Raw genomic sequence first — 23,481 nt, 5'->3', positions numbered from 1 at the left:
GTGCCCCTAACACAATTTTGACTTGAAAATCCCCGAATAAAGGGGCTGAATTTTATTTGGATTGACTAAAGCAAAGTAATATAAAATAAAGAAAGGTAAAAGTATAACTTATGCTGTTAACAACAAGGCTTTATACAAGAATCATAACTGCATTCCCAGGTAAACTTATGTTTGTGGCTGTCTGTTCTGCTTCTTTTATATATGAATTTTTTGTCTGGTGTTTTACCATTTTTTCTTTCTCTATATTTAATACCTTTTCCATTCCCCACCTCTATTTATTTTACATTTGCTGAAATTTTCGTCATTAGTAGCTGTTTTAAGTTTAAGAATGATTTAATGAGAAATTTTAGTTTATAGCTATTATAAGGTAAGTTTTTATTTTTAGCAGTATGGTCAGATGTGTCCACACTAAATTAACTCATTTTTATTTAGATATTTACTTGTTTATTTACATATTAATTTTCCATTGTTTTCTCAACAGACCAATAGCGGCGCTATCCAAGAAGAAGTCCGGAGCAATAAATCGATCGGAGAGCTGTAAGGAAAAGCAGCATGCAAGGGTAAGTCCGGACTTTTTAGCGTTCTTCTCTCTCTCTCTCTCTCTCTCTCTCTCTCTCTCTCTCTCTCTCTCTCTCTCTCTCTCTCTCTCTCTCTCTCTGCTTTTGAAACGGTAATTCAGGACTTTTGGCGGTTAGCTCTCTCTCTCTCTCTCTCTCTCTCTCTCTCTCTCTCTCTCTCTCTCTCTCTCTCTCTCTCTCTCTCTCTCTCTCTCCTTTTGAAAGGGTAAGTCAGGACTTTTAGCGTTCAGCTGTCTCTCTCTCTCTCTCTCTCTCTCTCTCTCTCTCTCTCTCTCTCTCTCTCTCTCTCTCTCTCTCTTGCTGGGATCAGTAGGTGTTTCAGAATAAGTGAATAAAGATACTGAAAAAATATTTGTATATTACCTGAGGGGGGAGAGTAGATTAGTCGCCAGTGAATCCCCTTAAATCCATTTTCCCTTAGTGAGTCTCTGCCCCTTCTCTGGGGTCATTTCCAACTTATTTATTTCTTTTGCTTTTTTCGTGCTCCTGTTTCTCTTAGATTTTGTTTTTATTGTGTTTTTTAAACTAGAATTCATCCTAAATAAGTTAAATTTGGTAATTTTATAGACCGCTGCAATGTTGCCTTTATAAATCATAGTTCATTTGGCACTGATTGTTATATTGACTTTTATTAAGTAGCAGTCATGTTGAGTCAAAAGTTGGATACTTGTATGTTCATTGTTTTTACTTGCTGATGTAGTAATATTTTTATATTAATGTCAAGAATTTTTTTCTTCCTTCCAACAGAAGCGGACGAGAGAGAATAGAAAGCATAGTGACCCCAACATTCCCACCTCCGGGTAAGTACACGAATTATTATTATTATTGTTATTATTTTTCTTACTTCGCTTCACGTTATTTGGTCAGTATACATCTTGCTGTTCGAGGACTCACCGGTTTTCGGTTTCTTGTTTATGTGGCTGTTTATTTGACTCCTTGTTCGTGTATTTGCTCAGATGGCAAATTCGTTTCGAAGCTGGTCTGACGAATGGTTTTCTTGTGTTTTTTTTTTTTCTCAACTGGTTTGAGGTTTTTTAGGGAAGTCGTACTATACTGTTTATTTATAATGTTACATAGAATTTTTCTTTGGGTGTATCTGCGTACGATACCACCCAGTATTTTGTGATGTTCAGCGAGAATATATAAATTCGTGTCTCTATTCGTGAAATGAATTTAATGCTGACGAACAACCTTAAAGCTTTAGGTTAGAAAGAACTTTAAACTTGACACGACATTCAGTACAGTATTTTTTAAGGGTGAAAAGTTAACGAAATCTAAGGTATGTTTTTGCTGAATCGTTTTGTATCTTGACAAATTTTTCCAGTGATTATGTCTCAAGCGTATGGCTGTGTGTGTGTTCTGTGTTGTCAGTACTGTAGATTTTTTTTTTACTAAAATGCCATTATATATTTTGCGTATTTTACCACAGTATTTGGCACTGATCATTATCTATGACGAAGTTTAAATTAAATTTCTCTGATCTCTATAGATTGTTCTCACGTTTTTAATTTTTTATAATTTTTTAAGAGATTAATTTATGAAATTCCGTTACTCAACCTTATTGGGAACGCCAATTTTTTTCTCGTGAATTAGGAAGCACGTTAATCAATGCGGAAAGCACTGGTGCTTTTGAATGTGGCTAATTGATATCGATATCGGGCATTTGTTAACAATGTTTGCTTTCTCTGTGTTAGGGTTTAAAGCGGACAGGGACTTCTCTTCTGCATGCGTAACAGGTAGCACATACATTTGAGGCTGTGTAAATTAGGGGTTTTTTGTTAGCCTTGGTGGATGCCTATTTCATACTTTTTTTTTATTTTATTTTTTTTTTTTAGGGATGGGGTTTACCGCTTTAGTATTCCTTCTCAGTTAAAGGGCTTCCCTCGTAATCGTCATGGTCTTTTTATGGTACCTTTCTCCTGAATCATTAGGTCGTAAAATTGTGTCATGGTCTGCCTTCAACAATTATTTCTTTCTCTGAGAAAGAAAAACTATAAATATATATATATATATATATATATATATATATATATATATATATATATATATATATATATATATATATATGTAATATTGTATATAAAATCTGCTGGTCCCTTTTACCTGAAACATACGTAATTTTTATTTTTAATAACCGCAATGTCCGCTCAAGTTCTCGATTGCCTCACATTTTGGAAATGCTTGTCACAACTAAACCTAGGTCCAAAGTAAGAAAAATGAAGAAAATATATATATATATATATATATATATATATATATATATATATATAGAGAGAGAGAGAGAGAGAGAGAGAGAGAGAGAGAGAGAGAGAGAGAGAGAGAGAGAGAGAGAGAAGAGGAATTGTTCGACGACGCACGTTATTCTAATTTGAAACCAGCTGACTCAGCGTTATTTAGACATTAATCTAAGATTCGCTTATTTCGAATTTAATTATGACGAGGGCGTCCTGGCGTATGTTGTTTATTTATAAGCCGTGATACTGTGTTAGGCTGTGGTATAATTTGGCAGTCTGTTTTGGCTAAGGCGATGGATGGCAGGTGGGTGGGTGGACGGACTTCCTGTCGGTTGGCGAGAGAGAGAGAGAGAGAGAGAGAGAGAGAGAGAGAGAGAGAGAGAGAGATGCTGGTAGTATCATCTCGCCCTTTGCCTCAGATTAATCGCATAGAGGCTCCTGATTTTTTGGGGGGTGTATGCATGGTTGGGTCGTTTTGCTGTTAGGGATTGGTGTGAGGCACTTGTTACGATACTGATGATAATATTTATTTATTTATTTATTCATTTATTTGTTTACTATTTTAATCAGTTATTGACCAATATTAAGGGGAGATAAGAATTATAAAGGAAAGTTAAGGAGAGTCACTATAGAATTAACTCAAATGGTGCAGCCATGCTTCGTAACAGGACCTGTTTAAGAGAAGGTCGACGTCTTTCTTATTATTATTATTATTATTATTATTATTATTATTAACAACACAGCATCGTATGACAATGGTTTCCTTAGAATTTTTGGAAATCCTAATTTTTTTTTTGTTTCGAAAATCCTATCGACAGATTTCAAGGTCTATTTGTTGTATATTTATATTTATTGAAACAGAAGGTTTAAAGATTTTGTTTGTGGGGGGGGGTGATATATTGACGCAGATTATGATGTAATAAAAAACTGAGTCAGGAATAATATTAGTCACCTTTTTCACATGCATGACATATTCCGTTATTCAGCTCCCAATATGTGTTATGATATGCCATATGTAGACAAATGTTCCTCTTGAAATGTATACTTTTCGGGAATTATGGCTCTTAGGAAACGTCATATCTTGAAGTACATTACTTTTTAATTATATTTATTCCTTAAACTTGGAATAATGAAAAGTTTATTGACACTGCTGCATAAGAACTTGTTTTCCCTTGAGGTGCAGTTGTGGATTATGTCAGTCGGTGCTACTGTTACTGTAGGTTCTTCTTATCTGTCCTATTTGTTTATATTTGTTTATCAGTCTCTCCTTCAGCCTTTAGATAACGATGTGGGTGACTTGAACTTGTGGTGAAAGTGGAGATGGGTTAATTTTGTTCATATGTTGTTAAATTATAAGTAAGAAGAAAGGGTATATGGATTATTATTAAAAAAACAGAAGAGATTTTAATTGTGTTCCCAGCCCCATTTTTTTTTTTTTTTTTTTTTTTGCCGTTAGATTCAGCATTCACAGAAATCTTAGGACATGTACCGTCCACATGCACGTTTATTATGTACATCCTGGGGAAGTTTGTTTGTATATGTGTACGTATGTTAGGCAGTGTTTGATGGTCCAGCCATCTTTACACATCCTGTGTTTCTTCAGTTTTTGAACGAACTTTGTCAGAAGTCTCTCTCTCTCTCTCTCTCTCTCTCTCTCTCTCTCTCTCTCTCTCTCTCTCTCTCTCTCTCTCTCTCTCTCTCTCTCAACCAGTATATTTGATACATTTACTTCGTCATCGTCGAAATGGAATAAAAAGAAATTAAGAACTCGACCCCATGAATATATATATCCACGACATTCAGTTCTCGCGTGTAACGAACGTCCTATTATCTCTGGTTGAAATGGTCCTTGCTGCTAACAGTATATCATTACTGTTGCTACCTTTACAGTCTAAGCCCACCCGTGTTAAAGGAGGTCACGACCGAGTGTCAGTGGTCGATGCCACTGGGTTGTGTAAGAAAAGGCCGCTGAGGTCGCAAATCCACAAAGCCATTGCGTACAAATGCCTTTCCGTCAGTCTGTCTTCAGAAGTCTTTGAGTTTCAGACGAGGGAACGTTGCGTGGATGAGTTTAGGCTTATGGGAAGATTTATTCATTCTGTTACACCTTCAAAACAATCCCATTGAGGTTTTCCTCCTTTTACACCTTTAAAAGAATCCCATTTTACACCTCTAAAAGAATCCCATCGAGGTTAAAGGTTTTCCTTCCGCTACACCTTTAAAACAATCCTATTGAGGTTTCCTCCTGCTACACCTTTAAAGCAATCCCATCGAGGTTGTCCTCGTGTTACAACTTTAAAACAATCCCATCTATGTTTTCCTCCTGTTACACCTGTAAAACAATCCCATCGAGTTTTCCACCCTCTGCACCTTCAAAACAACCCCATTGAGGCTTTCCTCCTTTTACACCTTTAAAAGAATCCCATCGAGGTTAAAGGTTTTCCTCCTTTTACACCTTTAAAACTATCTCATCGAGGTTTTCCACCTGCTACACCTTTAAAACAATCCTGTCGAGGTTTTCCTCCTGTTACATCTCTAAAACAATCCCATCGAGGATTTCCTCGTGTTACAACTTTAAAACAATCCCATCGAGGTTTTCCTCCTGTTACACCTTTAAAACAATCCCTTTCAAACCCTTTTTTACTCCCAATTTCTCTTACAGCGCTGAATGACGTCACAGGTCCCAGTGCTTGGCCATTGGCATAAATTTTATGTTCGATTCCATCTTACTCGCTATCTGATCGACCTCTCAAATTTTCCTTCCCGTTTGAAAGGACCTCTCCTTCGTAAGGGAACCCCCTTCCCAGAAGGCTTTTCCGGCTCCATCCTTTGCCGCAGTCCTTCGTGGAACAGTTGCGTGTCTGTCAGTCAGTCACAGCTTCGTCAGGGACGTAATTCAGTGTATTGCGTGTTGAACGTGTCTTTCCTGACTTACTGAATGACTAACGAAAATCATCTTCGGTTGTGTACCATAGCCACAAGCTTGTGCCAAAACATCGTAGTGCCAAACAGCTCTCTCTCTCTCTCTCTCTCTCTCTCTCTCTCTCTCTCTCTCTCTCTCTCTCTCTCTCTCTCTCTGTCGCAGCTGTGCACCTATTGTGCCGCTGCTGCTGCTAACTTGCTTTACACCTGGGCTTCAAGCACCGTTTTGCTTTATGCTTTACCTGTTTTATCTATCAGTCGTGAGAAAGATGAGACTTTAGTTTTCGTTAATTTTTCCATTCTTTATCTCTTCGATTTGTGTGTCTGTTTTGGTTTTATTTCTCTTGTAAACGCACACGATGAGTTAATTTCTCTCTCTCTCTCTCTCTCTCTCTCTCTGCGTTGCTTGTCGCTTGTGAACTGTCGTTATAAGGTTCTCGAAGTGCAAGAGTCTCCTCCTCCTCCTCCTCCTCCTCCTCCTCCTCCTCCTCCTCCTCCTCCTCCTCCTCCTCCTCCTCCTCCTCCTCCCTTTCCGGCCTTTGATAAGTGATGTCAGGTCGTGATTTCCGTTTAAAAGATATGAAGGGCCTCAGTGTAATGAAGGCATTAATCAAAATCCTGAGAGAGAGAGAGAGAGAGCAACTTCAAGAACAAATGCTGTCACTTATAAAGACGATTTTCCATAAGGATGAGTTTACACAGGCCGTAAAGGACGATTTATTTTATTCAGCTCTCCTGTAAGAAGTTGGATCTTGTGCTTATTGCGCATGCGCGTATATAACCTGCGTTTACGTACAGCAAACATACGTCAGTAATGACAGGCAGTGCATAATAGTGTTTACTGGATTATCATTTGTGTCCTTGCTTTGCTATTAATGGTCTTATTTAGGTTTAGGCTCTCTCTCTCTCTCTCTCTCTCTCTCTCTCTCTCTCTCTCTCTCTCTCTCTCTCTCTCTCTCTCTCTCTCAACACATACACGAAGTTCCTTCCCATCAGGAGACCAGCATCAAGGGCGAAGAAAAAGAATTGTGTTCACTTTTGGCCAATGAGTCAGCCAAATTCCCCGAAAAAGGAATATGCACCTTTTTTCTTTTTGTTTTCCTTTGTAATCTACGCAACTCATGGGCAAACCAGTCTTCGAAGCTTCTCTCTCTCTCTCTCTCTCTCTCTCTCTCTCTCTCTCTCTCTCTCTCTCTCTCTCTCTCTCTCTTCATGGTTTGGAAGAGCCAGTGAGAAGTGTACTTTTAAAAGTAATAATCTTGGCGTCACTTTGATTCTTGTTTATGCTTTCCGAGAAGTTCCTAATTTCTGTAATCACACGTATCGAGGAGAAGACGTATACGTCATGTTACTCCTTCTAGGGTGTGGGTGAATGGACGCTGGCCTGTTTATATCACAGACACCATTATTATTATTATTATCATTATCCTTTACATCACAAGCTTGCCTCTGCTTAGACTGGGCCCCCTTTCCCCCAAAAAATGTTTTTTTTTTTTTTTTTACTGTGTGGGCTTGGTTTATGTGTTAAGTATTTAAACAACTGGAAACTTGTGTGGTAATTACCACCCCATATTTTAGAGATAACGCGTCATTAACACGCTTTCAGTAACTCTAGTTAATCAGTTGTGATCGACGAAGCTATCACCTCGATCAGTTTCTATCAATCCACAGCCAAGAAACGCGGGGGGGGGGGACCCCTTCCCCTCCTCCCTTCCCGTTGGAGGGAAGGGACTGTCCTGTTTGAGAAAACCCACACAATTAACAATAAATAAGGAACTTGTGGTTTTTGGTATTTTAGTAGCCTCCAACCCATAGGACTTCGTTCACTTCCAACTCGCACCCTAACCTCAACGTATGCCTTCTGCTGCTGTTATTAACAGGTAATCGTTAAAAATCAGATGCCACATGTAACATTGTGGCAGCTGGAATCCCAAGGAGGAAGAAAAAATAACTAAAACCATGATATAACTTAAGGTCTTCTCTGGAATTGCAACTCAAAAGACGGCACAACAAAAACAATGATAATATGCAAATTAGGTTTAAAAGTCTTTTGTGGTTTTTAGAAATTATATATTTGTTTGTTTATCTGTTTGTTTATCTGTTTATTCATTCGTTCATTCATTCATTCATTCTCGGATTATGAACCACGTAGACATTAGCCAACAGATAATAAATAGACAACAGCCCGCAGACCACTTTAGAAGGAAGTGCAAAAGCAATTTTATAGACTTGCACTGTCGAGGTGTATATTGTTTAAAAGTCATTATCATGGGCCATACATCTTTTGAGATGTTGATTTGTGCGCCCGGAAATAAACATAAAAATTAGATTTAAAAAGGAATTTAGAATATATTTTTATGTTTACCTGATGATACTGACACACTGGGTAGAGAAACAAGTGACGGTGTCCACACATAAGAAGGCTGCTGCTCTTCTTCTCTTCCTTGTAGATGCGGCCTGAGTGACAAGAATATCCAAATCATCCTATTCACCGCCCCGCACTATTACAGTTGGTAAAATTTTCCTTGTATAAATGCGGCACTTGTGCTTAGAGAAGTCTCCATTCTTAGGACATTACTGTCATTTAGTTGGGGGAAAATTCTTCTTGAATCAGAGAATCGTAATCCGCATTTAAAGCCAGAATGTCCCATGCTATTTTTCCTTAATTTCCCAGTGGCTTTCTTTGCTAACATTATCTTTTCTGTATTTCCCATTACCTTCGATTAATTCTTTCGAATGAACACCATATTCTTTGGAAGCTTGAATTTCAAATCAGTGGCCTCAATGGGCTTGTTCTTTATGAATAGTATTGATCCTCTGAATAATAATAATAATAATAATAATAATAATAATAATAATAGAGACTGTTCAAGGCATTGTGGACTAAGTTTGTAAAAGGATATATGGATATGAGATACCCAGGAGGTACTTTTTTTTCGTTGGCTCTTAAGGATATTGACGTTAGACTTGATTCTAATGAAGAGAGGTTCCAGTTGTAGTAGAGGTCTGTAGGCAGAGGTAGTTGTCTGACCGGTTATGATTCATGAATATTATTGGGCTGGATAAGGAATGGAGAAGGTGGAGGTGTAGGGTGGAGTCATTTCTCTCTCTCTCTCTCTCTCTCTCTCTCTTTTATACGTACTCCTCTCTCTCTCTCTCTCTCTCTCTCTCTCTCTCTCTCTCTCTCTCTCTCTCTCTCTCTCTCTCTCTCTCTCTCTCTCTCTCTCTCTCTCTCTCTCTCTCTCTCTGTGTCACACACCACACGCACATAAGCACTCCTCTCACACTCGCAAACACACTTCTCTCTCTCACGCACATACACACTCTTCTCTCTCTCTCTCTCTCTCTCTCTCTCTCTCTCTCTCTCTCTCTCACACACACACACACACACACACACACACACACACACACACACACACACACACACAATCCATAGTCTCCTTGAATGCCATAGCGACCATTAGGATCTACAACTCTCAAGGTTTCTTCTTCATCTCCATTCCCTTCTATGCTTTCCGTCTCTGTGGTACGTTCTACCCTCCTCTGTATCTTTTTCTGTCTCGAAGTGAAGTTAGCGCATTGTGTAACGATGCCACGCCACCCCTCTGCTGACATGTCTCATTGGGGGAAACTGATACACCCGCCAGGTTTTGAAACGAGTTTTGTCAGGGTGGAGGAATTAGCGCGTCTGGCTGGAGTTAGCAGTTGCCTTTGAGACTATTATTGGTAATATATATTCGAGTGTTGTACTTTTGTGTATCATTTTTCCTCGATCTAAAGTTTTCGTTTGACGAAATTGTATTTGTTTTATTAGAAAATACACGTTTGTGTATCATCATTCCTCGTTCTGGTGTTTTCATTTGACAAAATTGTATTTGTTTTATAAGGAAAGTCTACTTTTGGGTATCATTGTTCCGCGTTCTGGTGTTTTCATTTGACGAAATTGTATTTGTTTTATTAGGATTTTCATCCAGCATGACAAATTTAAGCCGATGTCACACAAGAGCCGTTTGTTCTTGTAGATGAGGTGTTGTCACTTTTATACGTAAATTCTTTAAAAGTATCGATGGGAGAAAAGACATTCATTCAGTCATTTTGTGGACACAGAAAGCGTCTTGGACCAAAGGTTTCATAATTGCTGGTGGCCTAGACAGAAAGAAGCTGTCTTCATGAAGCATCTCATTTCTTAAACAGGAAATGACATTAAGACTACAAGTAATTTCCCCTGTCGGGTTTTATTCACGGATTTACTTTTTGTTGGTTTTGTGTTGTTCGTTTTGTTTCTGATTTTGAGAAATTTGAATTATTGGGAAGGTTTATAACCTATTATAAGAATTTCTATATTCAAGATTACTATTACCCCATCCAATACGCATTTGTGACTTGTCTTTTATCGTTTAAAGTGCCTAACTAATTTAGGATCTTGTATAATCAGTAATGTTTGAATATTTTCGGCTAGTACGTCATATGGTACTGAATTCTTATATATGATGGATTATTTTTTCCTAGTTGTACGTCTATTTTTTTTTTAATTTGACAAATTTTCCTTAAAATATAGTTGAAAGTTTAGGAGTATTACGAGAAAACAGAATCCAAGACGGTACCAAATTGGGCGTTCCCCTTCCGTGCTAATACCAGTGCTGCCCCAGCCATGGAAGAGAGTGAGAGAGAGAGAGAGAGAGAGAGAGAGAGAGAGAGAGAGAGAGCTAGCACGATTGTCTCGGAGCGCCCTGTTAGCCTCAGACAAACGCATCGTTTGTGGACACATGTTACGAAATGCACTCCTTTGAATGACTTTGTGCTATGCACTTTGCGTACCAGAAGCCTCGGGCCCGAGCTTTGCAGGCGACAGGTGGTAGGCACATTGTGCCTCAGTGTTTGGCGGTTTCTGAAAGCATGTTTACACGGCCGGGTCCTCTCAGTTGCCAACTAACCTTGTACAGAGATCTGGATTCAGCCCCAGAAAAAAAGGTCTCATTTGGAAACTCCTGATTGGGCTCCCTTCTGGATGCTTCCACGTTAGTCCCTGCCTCCGGTTCTATCCCTGTCTCGCTTCACGACACTCTCTCTCTCTCTCTCTCTCTCTCTCTCTCTCTCTCTCTCTCTCTCTCTCTCTCTCTCTTTCTTTCTGTGTTCTTGTAACTTAGTGCCCTTTCTCTGTTAGCTTTCGTGTCCTACCATCTTGCAGAAATCCCAAACTTCATTTCAGGACTCTCTCTCTCTCTCTCTCTCTCTCTCTCTCTCTCTCTCTCTCTCTCTCTCTCTCTCTCTCTCTCTCCTTCCTTTCAATCTCACGGATCGTTGTCTTAGTGCCCTTTCTTTGTTAGTTTTCGTTTCATGACAGTCTTGCAAGACTTCCGTACATAATTGTAGGACTCTCTCTCTCTAGCCGTTCTCCTGTCACCAGGAGGGTAGGTTTCAGCCTTTTGTTCATGGTGTCATTACCTTTTTGCAGCTCTCTCTCTCTCTCTCTCTCTCTCTCTCTCTCTCTCTCTCTCTCTCTCTCTCTCTCTCTCTCTCTCTTTGCCTTCAGCCAGAGTGAGCAAGGCGAACGTCCTGACTGACTCCGCGGCCTCTCAGTTCCTGTTGTGTGTTGTGCCTGTGTGTACGTATTCTGTGTAGTCTGGGCCCGAAGGAGAGTGCATGGATACCATTTATTTGTTTCTCGTGCGAAGTTAGTTGTTTATAGTACGTCAGTTATCGTTGTTTTTCCTTGTTGCTCAAGCCGATATGAAAAGGGAGTAGATGAATTTATGGCTCGAAATAAGTTTTATCTCCCTGGTGCAATGGAAGAGGAAGGTGGCCATTCAGCCTATGTGTAAATTGTGTAAAGATGGATGACGGGAACCATCCAGTTTTGAGAGTGAAAAGTTGTGAGGAGAAATTTTTAGGGTCGCAAAAATGGCTGCCATTGTCATACTCTCTCTCTCTCTCTCTCTCTCTCTCTCTCTCTCTCTCTCTCTCTCTCTCTCTCTCTCTCTCTCTCTAGAACGTGGAATTCAATACGACTTTCGTCCCAGGGGACAACCAGCGATAGATAGAGCAAGTGAAATGATTGGTGATAATTGATTCTCTCTCTCTCTCTCTCTCTCTCTCTCTCTCTCTCTCTCTCTCTCTCTCTCTCTCTCTCTCTGTGAAGATTGAGCTTAGTAGAATGAAATTTCTACTTATATATTTGCAATAATATGGAACCACAGTACCAAATGCTTGAAGAAATATAATCCTTTAATGTAGAGGAAAGGTTAGGGAGTGAAATAAGAAAAGAGTACATGAGAAAGAGTTTGGGAGTTTGGTATCTTTGGCCCGGGGTACGGGTCATCAGCGGCGAGGCAGCTAATGTCAGAGACGGGTTTTTATTCGCATTATGCTGCTGGAATGATTTTTTCTTTTTTCTTTTACATTTTCGTAATCATCGTTGCCATATAGTGAATATCACTGCTTCGTAAATCGCGGTTTTTGTTAGAGAAAGTAGTGACTGCATCTTCGTTCTGTTTCTCAAAAATTTCATGTGCATATTTACTCTCGCTACTATTTGAATAATGTTTTTTGTTCCCAAAACACCTGTTCAGGTGATGTTATTCCTCGATAAATCGTAGTTTTTGTTAGAGAAAGTAGTGACTGAATCTTCGTTCTGTATCTCAAAAATTTCATGTGTATATTCACTGTCACCATTGTTAGAATAATTCCTCTGTATCCCAAACACCTGTTGAGGTGGGATTTAAACCACAGCTGTTTACGTATGCTATGCATGTGCAGCAACGCGTTGCTATATGTTTGTGTTCGTATGAACGGGGCCACACCTTGACCTTCTGGGCCACATGATGTCTAGTTTGGCCTCAATACCTGTAGGTGTGAAGTCGGTAAGGCGCTCGTTACCAAGGTGTGCATATGTGTGATGTACACGCTTAATGAATGAGATGCTGGTGACGGTGTGAATACCGGTATATAGCTTAGTGTGTGTCTCAGGTGTGTAGCCATATAGCCTATTGTATGTTGGTGGGCTTTTTTGTGGGTGACAGTCCTTTAGATGATTTTTTTTTTATCTTTTTGGTCATTTCAGTATCTCAGGTCATTTGATAAAGATAATTTTCGACAGTATTGTTATTTTGGGCTTTGTGACCCACAGTATATCTACCCATGAAAACAAATGACGTTATTTATTTTATAGTGGTTACAGTATGTACTTATTTTTTCACTACTGAAAACCTCTGTTAAATTTTAGAATTTGACGCCTTCGGTATTCGTAACTAAAGCTTTGCAAAAACTCTAGGCCGTATTTTTTAAAAACATAAATAAAGACAAAATCCACGAAGGAAAGAGAAACAATGGAGTGCTGCAAGGCCTTTCGACTTATAGTCCTTTACTTAGCAGACTGAAGAACTATAAAGATAAGGGCAGTGATATCTTCTACTTTTCTCAAATATTGATTACTCTGCGTTTGTTCGAGAAAATCCTTCCCTTATAGTGACCAACTTTATGTGTAGGCAGTAATGGAATTTTTTTAAGCATGTGTTAAAAAATCAAAAGCAGAATTTATCACATCTCCCATTCAACCGTTACTTCTGTTTTCGTATGAAAGAATTTTGTGACCTCCCCTTCGGGCTGTGTTCATTTTCCTAACCTGATCATTATGAAAATGACATTTCCTTGTTGTGCTCTTCGAAAACTGTCGTCATGACCACCAACCTTTTGTGGAGCCTCCCTGCCCCAGGATTGGGCATAGCCCAGATTCTGCCGTCTCATTCATTACTGTACCCAGAGTCGTCACAAATAGTAACTTGAATGAGATGGGCATTTGGTAGAGCCACTATACCAAGTAAGGTGAAAAGCTACATAGATTGAAATTTGAAGATTACGAAGTGTGTGGAATTGATATGATTTAAATTGGAGTTTCTTGATGATAAAGATCTTTAATTCTAACGTGAATGGAATGAGAAACTTGAGAAGAAATAATCAGAATTTGAGATTCTTTTATGACTTGGGATCACAGAAATGACCGGTCAACCATAATTATTGCTCGTCATGTTAAGATGTTCTTTATATGGAACCAAGGGTCAGGGTTTCATATAATATTGGTGATGGGGAGGGGTGGGGGGTCGGGGAAGGTGGGGGTGGAGTGCACAATATGGCACACGTTCCATTCTTGGCCAAAATTGACTTTCACTTGCGTCTAAAAGCCCTGTTTTAGCGCTTTGCAATTTTCGGGGTATGTTGCTGTACCTTCAGAAAAGTTCTCGAAGATTTTTTTTTTTATTTTCCTTCGTTTGTTTTTTTAGGTAGGGAAGGGGTTTGATTGAACCTGGAGGGAAAAAAGCGCTCACACCATCTTCTTTTGAGGAGGAGTGGTTTTTCAGCGAATGAAGGAATGATTTTGGAATTGTAATCAATGTATTTTTTTAAGTGTTTTTGCCAGTCAGATTTCTTTTCTACCTGAAGGTTACAGGAGGCATCTGTCATAAAGCTTTTTTCTTATTTCTTGTGTGCGTTTATTACACGAATAAAATATTCTTTATATATATATGTGTGTATATATATATATATATATGTGTATATATATATATATATATATATATATATATATATATATATATATATATATATATATACACACACACATAAACACAAAGATAGTTTTAAGATTTGTAGTGTCTAGCATTTTCATGCGTATCAAAGGAGAAATATAGATAAATAACTTCTAATAGTTGTGCCATTTTTATTGTTACCCCATACAACATTAATCATCCATTTTCTACGTATACGACCTTGCCTTGCTTTGTAATCGTCAGTGTTTGAAGCCTTTTGTTTCGTAGAGAATAATGACTAATACCACGTCTGAAGAGGTGGAGGACGAGCCTGCTGCCTTTCCCACTCGGTTGTTTCACTCGTTTATTATGCCTCCTGTCAAGTGGGATCTCGATGGGAACCCTTCAGGCATCTTGAGGAAAACAAAGCGGCGGGCTTCGGCTGGTTTGGGGCGTCCTGGACATCATTATTATCGTCATCATCTCGAACGAGTTTTGTGGGGCTGGGATGTGAAGGTGCTTGCGTTTAGCATATTGCCTTTGAACGTTAGAGATTGGGAGGGTTTTCTCTCTCTCTCTCTCTCTCTCTCTCTCTCTCTCTCTCTCTCTCTCTCTCTCTCAGACACCCCAGTACATTCATACATAAACATAACCTCACAGTGTGCTATTTCGATTATAAAACCAAAGGCAATTACGAATCTTTCCCTGTGGAAATAACCCTGATTAAGAATAAGCTCTGTTCGTGCGTGCGGGTGTGTGTTATAAACGACGATCAGGCAAAACCTGTCTTCCGACAAAGGGGAATGAGTGATCTTTCTTGAGTCTTGCATTTCTGACGCGTGCCTCGTGAGAAAGTATTGAAATCATGATTGAAGTTACCATCTGTCATTCTTTCCATCTTGATCGCGAACACTTTGTGGTTTGTTTCGGTGGGAGGGGCGTGTGTGTGTGTGTGGAGAGAGAGAGAGAGTGAGAGATTGAGAGAAGGAACTTTTGTGGTCTTGAATTCACCCGGTTTTACGATTTTCTGTGCTCTTAAAAGTAATGAAACCTGTGATTGATGTTAAGGTAACTCGTATCTACTAGGCGATTGTTGTATGGGATATTTTGCAGATTACTTGGTTATAATGATAGGATATTAAATTCTGACGAGGTGGCTTGCGTTTGACTTTGCCTGAAATATTAGCGTTAATTTAGATAGGAATCTACCATTCAGATGTTAAACGTGAGCTAGATGTCAAGACATTAATTCTGCATTTAAAGAAATCGTATCTGTGAGGAAGTACTTCATCCGTAGCAATAAACAGGCATACTTTGTGTGTAGGATATAAAATCGAACACTGTAGTTTAAAAACGCATTAAGTTGAACGTATTTAGGAGTCCTAAATTGAACAGCGAAGTTAGTGGTGCGTCCGTTCCAATAAGATATCCGTAGAAGGCAAAGACCACCTGCCTAAAATGGGCTCTCGTTTTTATTGGACCAGGGTTCGCTGTTTGATGCCGGGATTGCTTCGCTCGGTTTCGTAATTCTCGTGTCTTGTCGAAAGGCCTCTGTGACCTTAGCCAGTGCTGTGTTGGATAGTAGGCCAACACCTTCCTCAAGCTTTTTGTCCAGTAATTTAGGGAATATACTGTACTTGCTGCTTGAGGTGTTCGTGCAACGGTGCTATAGCACTGGTAAATGTGTGTGTGTGTTTGTTTATGTATATGTATATATATATAAATATATATATATATGTTTATATATATATATATATATATATATATATATATATATATATATATATATATATATATATATATATGATAATTACTTACTGCGTGCGAAAACATATTGATTTTTGTAGTGAAATATCGTCGACTCTATTCTTATCGCCTTGAATCGAGTGAAGTTCTTTCTGCTTTAGGGAAAAAATTTTATTTATCCCGTGCGTCGTTCTTTGAATGATTTAATTTGTTGAAGAAGAGAATAAATTTTAAAGAGAAAATGTTGAGGTTAGGAGGATTTTTTTATTTTCAATGAAATTGTGACCGTGGTAGTTATATTGGGTGGTTCTCCCAATAAATTTGTTAAGAAAGACTTATGACTGGATGGAATTCAAGGTCATCTGTTGAAAAACCACCAGTCTGTGCCAGGATTGTACAAATGGAAAAAAGTAGATCTAGTTTTTTTCCATTGTGGTTTGAACGTTTTAAGGAGAATACTGTCGCCTAAAATTCAGTTGTTAATTTTAATGATTTAGGTTTAAACAAAGCTTTATAATTGTGTTTTATATTCAAAATAGTGAAGTTACGTTTTCATGAAAGGCAGTATTCATTTTATGGAAGGAAATCTGGAAGAACCAACATCACAGAAAGATGCCACTGATGACATTTGAAGAGGACAACTGTGGCGCCGCTTATATCTGTTGTTTGCCTAATTGCTTGCACTTTTCTGTCAATGCGTCTCTTTGTGAGTTGAGATGACTTCTTCTTCTTCTTCTTCTTCTTTTTTTTTTTTCTTCTCTCTCTTTTCTTCTTCTTCATCAGCTCTTCTTCTTCTTCTTCTTCTTCTTTTTTTTTTTTTTTGAGAAGTCCGAGATCGAAGAACGACTCAAAGGCCCCGGACCAATGACCAAATTCATCAGCTCCTAGGTCGGAATCCTGTTGGAGGAAATTGATGAACCTTGAAGGAGATTTGCCTTTGCGTCGTTGCCTTCTGTTGTCTTGTCATTGCGACGTAGTTATCCTTTGTAAACGTGAATTTTCACTTGTTTTTATTCTGAGAATTTATATTTTAATCTAGTTGCTAGTTTTCTTGCTCACGGGAGATAGGTAAGTTACTGGGGAAGTACATTTCGTTTAAGGAAAAGCAGAAAAAAAGCATTACATAGTATAATGATTTTTTTCTGCTATTCGTTAAACGAAATATACTTATATATTATAAAGGAGATTGTTGGAAATCATGATAAAAATAGTGATGTGAAGAATGAAATTGTCGGAAAAAGTTAGCGAGCAAAGTGGTAGCCAAAACGAACTATGCCAAATGAAGCCCGTGTGGTCTTCAAACGTCACACGTAAAATGAATGAAATATCTGGAGAATGTCCTCTAAATATATCATGGCGTAACTTCGGCGTTTGGTAACGGAAGAGCCGACGTCGTCATTCTTTTGTTGCGAGCGTGTGGGAGTCTCCTGCAAGGTTGTTTGTCGGTGGGCTTGAGCGAATGACTCTCTGCTATGGCTGCAATACGGCATTACCTCATCGTGGAAATTCTGTTGCTTCGGAATTTTGTTCGCCTTTGTGTCGAGGCAGGATGGTTTGCGCTCTGGAGAGCCTGTTACCGACGGGAATCTTTGGTGAGGAGTTGCTAGAAGTCTCTCTCTCTCTCTCTCTCTCTCTCTCTCTCTCTCTCTCTCTCTCTAGATTATTTCTCTCTCTCTTTCTCTCTCTCTCTCTCTCTCTAGCCTATTTAGGAGGGGGTCTTTGGTTAGAGGTCAAAAAGTCTCTCTCTCTCTCTCTCTCTCTCTCTCTCTCTCTCTCTCTCTCTCTCAACTTCAGGAGTGTTATCGGCTTTGCGAAAAGCTGTAGGTGTAGACTCCTCATACGGAAAGGCTTCATCGTCAAGAGTGACTGACTTATTTCGGGGCTGAAGAGTGCTGCGTAACTCTCTCTCCTCCTCTACAGACGGATTAGAAGGGTTAGTTCATAGTCGTCAGGACAACATTTAGTACGCATACATGACCCGCCTTCCGGTTTTTGTCTTAGTCACCACGCTCGACCCTCTTTACTGCAGTCTGATTTCACGGTGGTCACACGCGAGCAATTACACATACACACACACACACGCGCACACACACGCATGCACGCACACACGCACGTGGCACCAAAGCTGCTGCTGGCTTCATGAACAGGTAGTTAGATTACGGACGCCTGAACGGCCAGGCACTCGGAGTGAGAACGTTAGCGCAGACTGCAGTAGTTTGCGTTATTGTATTTTAAAATTTGTACGTGTATGAGAGTGTTCATGAGATTTCTAAGAGAATTCTCAGTTACGTAGTCAGTTTAAAGGGAAGTGCGTATTCCAGTCTTTCCCGCGAAGAGAACAAGTTGATTCTATATCGTGTGCTCTGGTTTACATTAGGAGCAGTGAGTGACAGCATTGCATGGCAAGTTTATTAAGGATCCCTTTGTTTTGCCGTATACAAGATGTATCGCATATACGTCTCTGGTACAGGTGGCTCAGAGCTTTGTGCTTGTGGATTCATATCGTAATATGTTGATTTTTTGTGGAATGGCTGTGTGCATGAATTTCGAGTCATTATGTATGGGAACTTTTCCAAGGATTTTGTCATTGCGAAGTTTCCCATGAACCTTCTTCTTCTTCTTTTAACGTGCTTTTTCCAATTTTTGTTTGTGCCTTCTTTGAAGGACTTTTGATTTGGCTTTGGGGTAAACCTGTAGTCTCGATCGGCTGCCCTGCCTGACATGCACCAAGGAAAAAATATTGAAATACCTAAAGATCTGTGTACCCGAGGACACTCTCTCTCTCTCTCTCTCTCTCTCTCTCTCTCTCTCTCTCTCTCTCTCTCTCTCTCTCTCTCTCTCTCTCTCTCAAATGTTATTCTTGTTAACTCGAAGGGATCAACTGAGAAAGTGAACGAGAGAAATGGTAGTATTTTGGAAATCAAATATTTGATTATTTGCAATGGCAGTGATAAAGATCGTGATTAATACATTTCGGTATTAGAAAATTGTGCGTTTTCTTGATTGTTTATTTTTACGTACGCGATTTTTGTGATTGAATATGTTTTGCAAATATGCGTTGCTCTACTAGGCTTGTTAAAGATATTGAAAGAATCACACAGAAATAGTTGTAGCCGAATATGTGAAAGTAGGTTAACTATGCTTTTGTATTCTCTTTTAGTGTTTTCATGTCGGAAATAACCTTTGAGTGCATTCATATCGGAAATAACCTTGCATATTTATACGGGAAGTGTCGCATGCGTTACGAAAAGTGATAAGGAAATTATTTTGTTCCCGTGAAAGTGGTGCAGTGATAAAACTTTAGATCGGCATTTGCATAGAAAGGAAATGTAGTGAATTGATCATGATTACGTCAGTAGTGCTGACGATTCCTGACATCAAAAGGAAAACGCACTTAACAGTTGAATTGAAAATGACCTTGTGGAATATGAAGGGAAACCATCTATAAAAAAAAAAAAAAAAATGGTGCGTTTTTGAGAAAAAGAAAAAATTTCTTAAAGAAACAACAAAGACTCCTTGAAAGATTAAGATCCTGGATTCTCCATCTTTATATCGAGATGGTGAAGGGCTCTGCTCGTGCAACTGGCCTTGATGTGTGTGTGCACAATAAATCTTGACACTATGAAGATGGTCCGCGCCGAACCGTCTATCCGCAGCTGGTGGGTGGACTTCTCGCAGCCTTTCAGGTGGGTAAGAGACTTGACTGCCAGGTGGTTTCGTGATATAGGCGTGGTGTTTCCTTCGCTTATTTCCTGGCAGCTTTGTGGCAAACATATGACGTTGTTTGTTTAAATATATGGATTTATTGTTTGCCTAAAGAATGATATGGTTGTTTGTGATGATTGTAATATTTCCGCAATTGTCAATAAATCTAGTGTTTCATTTTGCAATTTAATCGCGTTTTATATCTTTTATTTGAATTCCAGTCATTGGAACAAACATCGTCGAGTCTAGGAATATGTATTTAACTGCAAATAAATCGACAACTAATTGTCAATAAATCTAGTGTTTCAGTTTGCAGTTTAATAGCGTTTTATATCTTTTATTTGAACTCCAGTCATTGGAACAAACATCCTAGAGTCTAGGAATATATGTATTTAATTTTAACTAAATCGACAACTAAAGGTTTCTGAAGAATCTCGATTAATATAATTTGTATTTTTTTTTTTTTTCATTTTATCACATCGAAGTGACATGATTTGGCAGTTATAAATTTGTACAGTAATACATGGCGTTAATGTGCACGAATGAGTATGCCCTTGAGAGAGAATGGTGATTCGCTCTGAGGTCACCTGATATGCAAATTGCGCATAGGAGTGAGTAGTATGGTAACCTTATTGCTCCTGAATGATTTTACCTGACAGAACGGTTTTGCGTTGGTTAGTGAAGGTTTTGCTTGTTGTCTGATTAAAAATTTGCGGTAAATTTTTATAATATTTTGGTCAGTTTTTGGAAAACTATTCTCCGTTAGGATCTCAGGCTTTGTAGTGATAAGCGTAGCCAAAATGTGTGAAGAAACCGGGAAATTAAGATGTCATTCTGGTTAATGTTGTAATCAACATGATAAAGTGCCGTGTCACTTATTTTTTTAAGTTTTCCTGTCTTCTAGGTAAATTGAAGTTTAATTCCTACATTTGATAAAATTCTTTTGTTTTGTCTTTAGAAGTAGAGGATTTTTCAACATTAATATATCATTGATGCTTTCATTAAAGAAAGTATCTGAAGAATCCTATTCCTTAGCTTTGCAAACTTTGAAGTGGATGATTAACATATTGACTTGTTTATGCATTCTGGCGTCGCAAAGAGTATGGCCGTCGACACTTTTTGAATCGTATCAGATAATGTCTTTTAGATGTAAATGTGTCACTTTCAGAAGTTCAGGACTTGGTAATAATGATATAAATATTTTTTTCTTTTGCCAGCGTCCTTAGGAAAACCAGGTATACCCTGTTAGGATAATTATAGTACTGACTCTCATATATTTACAAATATAGATGTATATATGTATATATATACATATGTGTGTATATATATATATATTCATTTATAGATATGCAAATACCTGCTTGTTTATGTGTTTATAAAAATATACATATTTGTGTATATGTATATATATATATATATATATATATATATATATATATATATATATATATTGTATATATATGTAAATATATATATATATATATATATATATATATATATATATATATATATATATATATATATATATATATATATATATATATATATATATATATAAAGAACAAGCACTTTTATAATATAAGTAGATAGAGCTGCTGCAATAGCTGGGAAGGTTAAGAATACAGAAATGACACTTCTCGATGCTTATCAAGGTCTTGCTTTGTGTGGCTGATGCATTAAAAAGAAAGGAATTAGAATTAAATGGGTATAAACCGTACGTGTTTACTGAAGAGCGACGGTAGGTACCTTCACGTCGTGGTGAAAGAGGAAGCAGTGATGATGATCATGATGATGATGATGGTGTTGGTGGCAGTGGTGGTGGTGGTGATATGTTGGTGGTGTTGGTGGTGATGGCAGAGAGAGGTTGCGCATGTGATGGTTGGCACGGTTGGTGGAAGCGGCGGGTGGTGGTGGAGGAGGAGGAGGAGAAGGAGGTGGTGGTGGTGGTGGTCGTCTCATCACCACTTTCTTTCCTCCACCACACTAGTTTGCTGTCGGCCCTTGAATCAAGTGGAGGTGCGCTCCGTCGTCGTCGTCGTCATGGCTCCTCGTCGTTTTTCGAGTGCCTCTTTTGGCATTAAGTAGAGAGCCCCATGTTCCCCTCCTCTTGTCTGTCCCCTGAACCGATGGATGGCACTGCCCGGGGAGGGCTGTTCGGCCCCCCATCATAGGATTCCTCATTTCTCTCCGTCAGTGGATTTAACTCCGGACTTTCGTTGAAAAAGGGTCAGAAATACATGTGGAGAACTTAGAACTTATCCTTATGGTTTGTGTATATGTATAAAAATATACGCGCGCGTGTGTGTGCGTGTGTGTATAGAGGGAGGCGGCGGGGGCTCTCTATCTATCACTTTCCTTCCGAGGGGAAATCCCATCAACGTCTGTGCTGTGCCCCTCTCGCTGGTTGAGGTGCAGTCTTCTTTCCCCTCCCCCTTGGCCCTCACTCACATACGACCCTGCACACACCCCACTGCTTTCCCCCTATCCCTACCCTCTACCCGCTACCCTCTACCCCCTACCTCCCTTCATAGTTATCGTGACGTACCTTGGAGTGGTTACTGAAAGGGTGTTTTTTGGATAATCGACAGGTGTGGTGGTCGCCCCGAAGGGAGCTTCTGCCCCCCGGAGTGTCGGAGGCCTTCAGGTGGTATTGATAGTGACCTTGAGTCAGAAAGATATAGAGTGAGAGTGTGTGTGAGTGAGTAAGTGAGTGCTCTTTACAAGGTTTTTTTTTATATGCTTGTGCATGTTGAAGGTCACTTGTGGTACCTTTATGATACCTGGTCACTATCAGTACCCCCTGTGAAAATGGCCAAACTCCCCGAATAACTCTATACCCACTTTCTACAGGAAGACAGTACGCTGTACAATTTTAGTGTGATGGCATTTGGAAATGAAGGATAGAGTACAAGACTAACATAGAGCCATAGCTAAGTGCCAACTTCACATCCTCTGAGCTCTCTGTCAAGCCCCTTCCACCAGCAACCACCCCTTCCATCTCCTCCTCCACCTCTTGCTGCTTTCTCCGCCAGAGGAGGAAACGGTAATGGTGGTCGTTTGCGAAGTGGTGTAGAGTGTTCCTCGAGTGCTGGTGTCAACAACGATGCGGCAGATGGTGTGTCAGTGTTTTGGTGTTATCAGATAGTGATAGTCAGGGGAGAGAGAGAGAGAGAGAGAGAGGGTGGCACTGCTCACAGTACCTCCCCTTTTATTCTCCCAAGTCAAGCATCTGTCTGCATCTTCCTGCCGGAGGATTTCAAGGACGCCGGGGCCCCTCTGTGCTTGTGCGTGCTCTGTGGTGGAAGTGTCTATACCAGTTGGGTTGTCAGTGGAAGAAAGGGGGCGAGGACGAGGAGGAGAAGGAGGAAGGAGTGCCCTTAGGAGGCGCGTGTGCCGTATTTATCATCACCTCCGTCAGGTGTTTATTTCCCCATCTCCTTCCCTTCTCATTGCTGCTGCCTTCCTCGACCTCCGCCATGTGTGTGGAATAGGAGGGGGCCCGCAGTTGTGGTAGGCCCCCTACAGGTGGGCGGGTGTGAGAGGTGGTAGGGTGGGGGAGGTGTCACGGGAAAAAAGGTCCCCCTTAAAAATGGAGGCTCGTATGGAGCGTAATGCCTCCTTCACTACCCCCACCTCCTACGCCGCCTCCCCCCCGGCACTTCTACAGGAGGCCCGACGATGCTTCTCTGAGAGGTAAATATCGATTCGATGTTAATTCACTCAGTCATTTACACAAAACAAAAAACAAAAAAAAATTCCAACACTAAATTATGT

At 39.5% G+C, this 23,481-nt stretch overlaps 1 protein-coding gene across 1 annotated transcript in view; it reads left to right on the top strand.

Moving 5' to 3' along the window:
* Positions 1-23,481, top strand: part of RhoGEF2 (Rho guanine nucleotide exchange factor 2) — an 808,005-nt gene that overhangs the window by 627,455 nt on the left and 157,069 nt on the right. Inside the window, 2 exon segments of the mRNA XM_067122600.1 lie at positions 482-560; positions 1,326-1,378. Coding sequence (XP_066978701.1) covers positions 482-560; positions 1,326-1,378 — 132 coding nt within the window.

Source organism: Macrobrachium rosenbergii, chromosome 20, assembly GCF_040412425.1.
Source record: "Macrobrachium rosenbergii isolate ZJJX-2024 chromosome 20, ASM4041242v1, whole genome shotgun sequence".
NCBI classification, from domain to species: Eukaryota; Metazoa; Arthropoda; class Malacostraca; order Decapoda; family Palaemonidae; genus Macrobrachium; species Macrobrachium rosenbergii.
The sequence above is the reverse complement of the archived record's forward strand: the minus strand, read 5'-3'. Positions and strand labels throughout refer to the sequence as shown.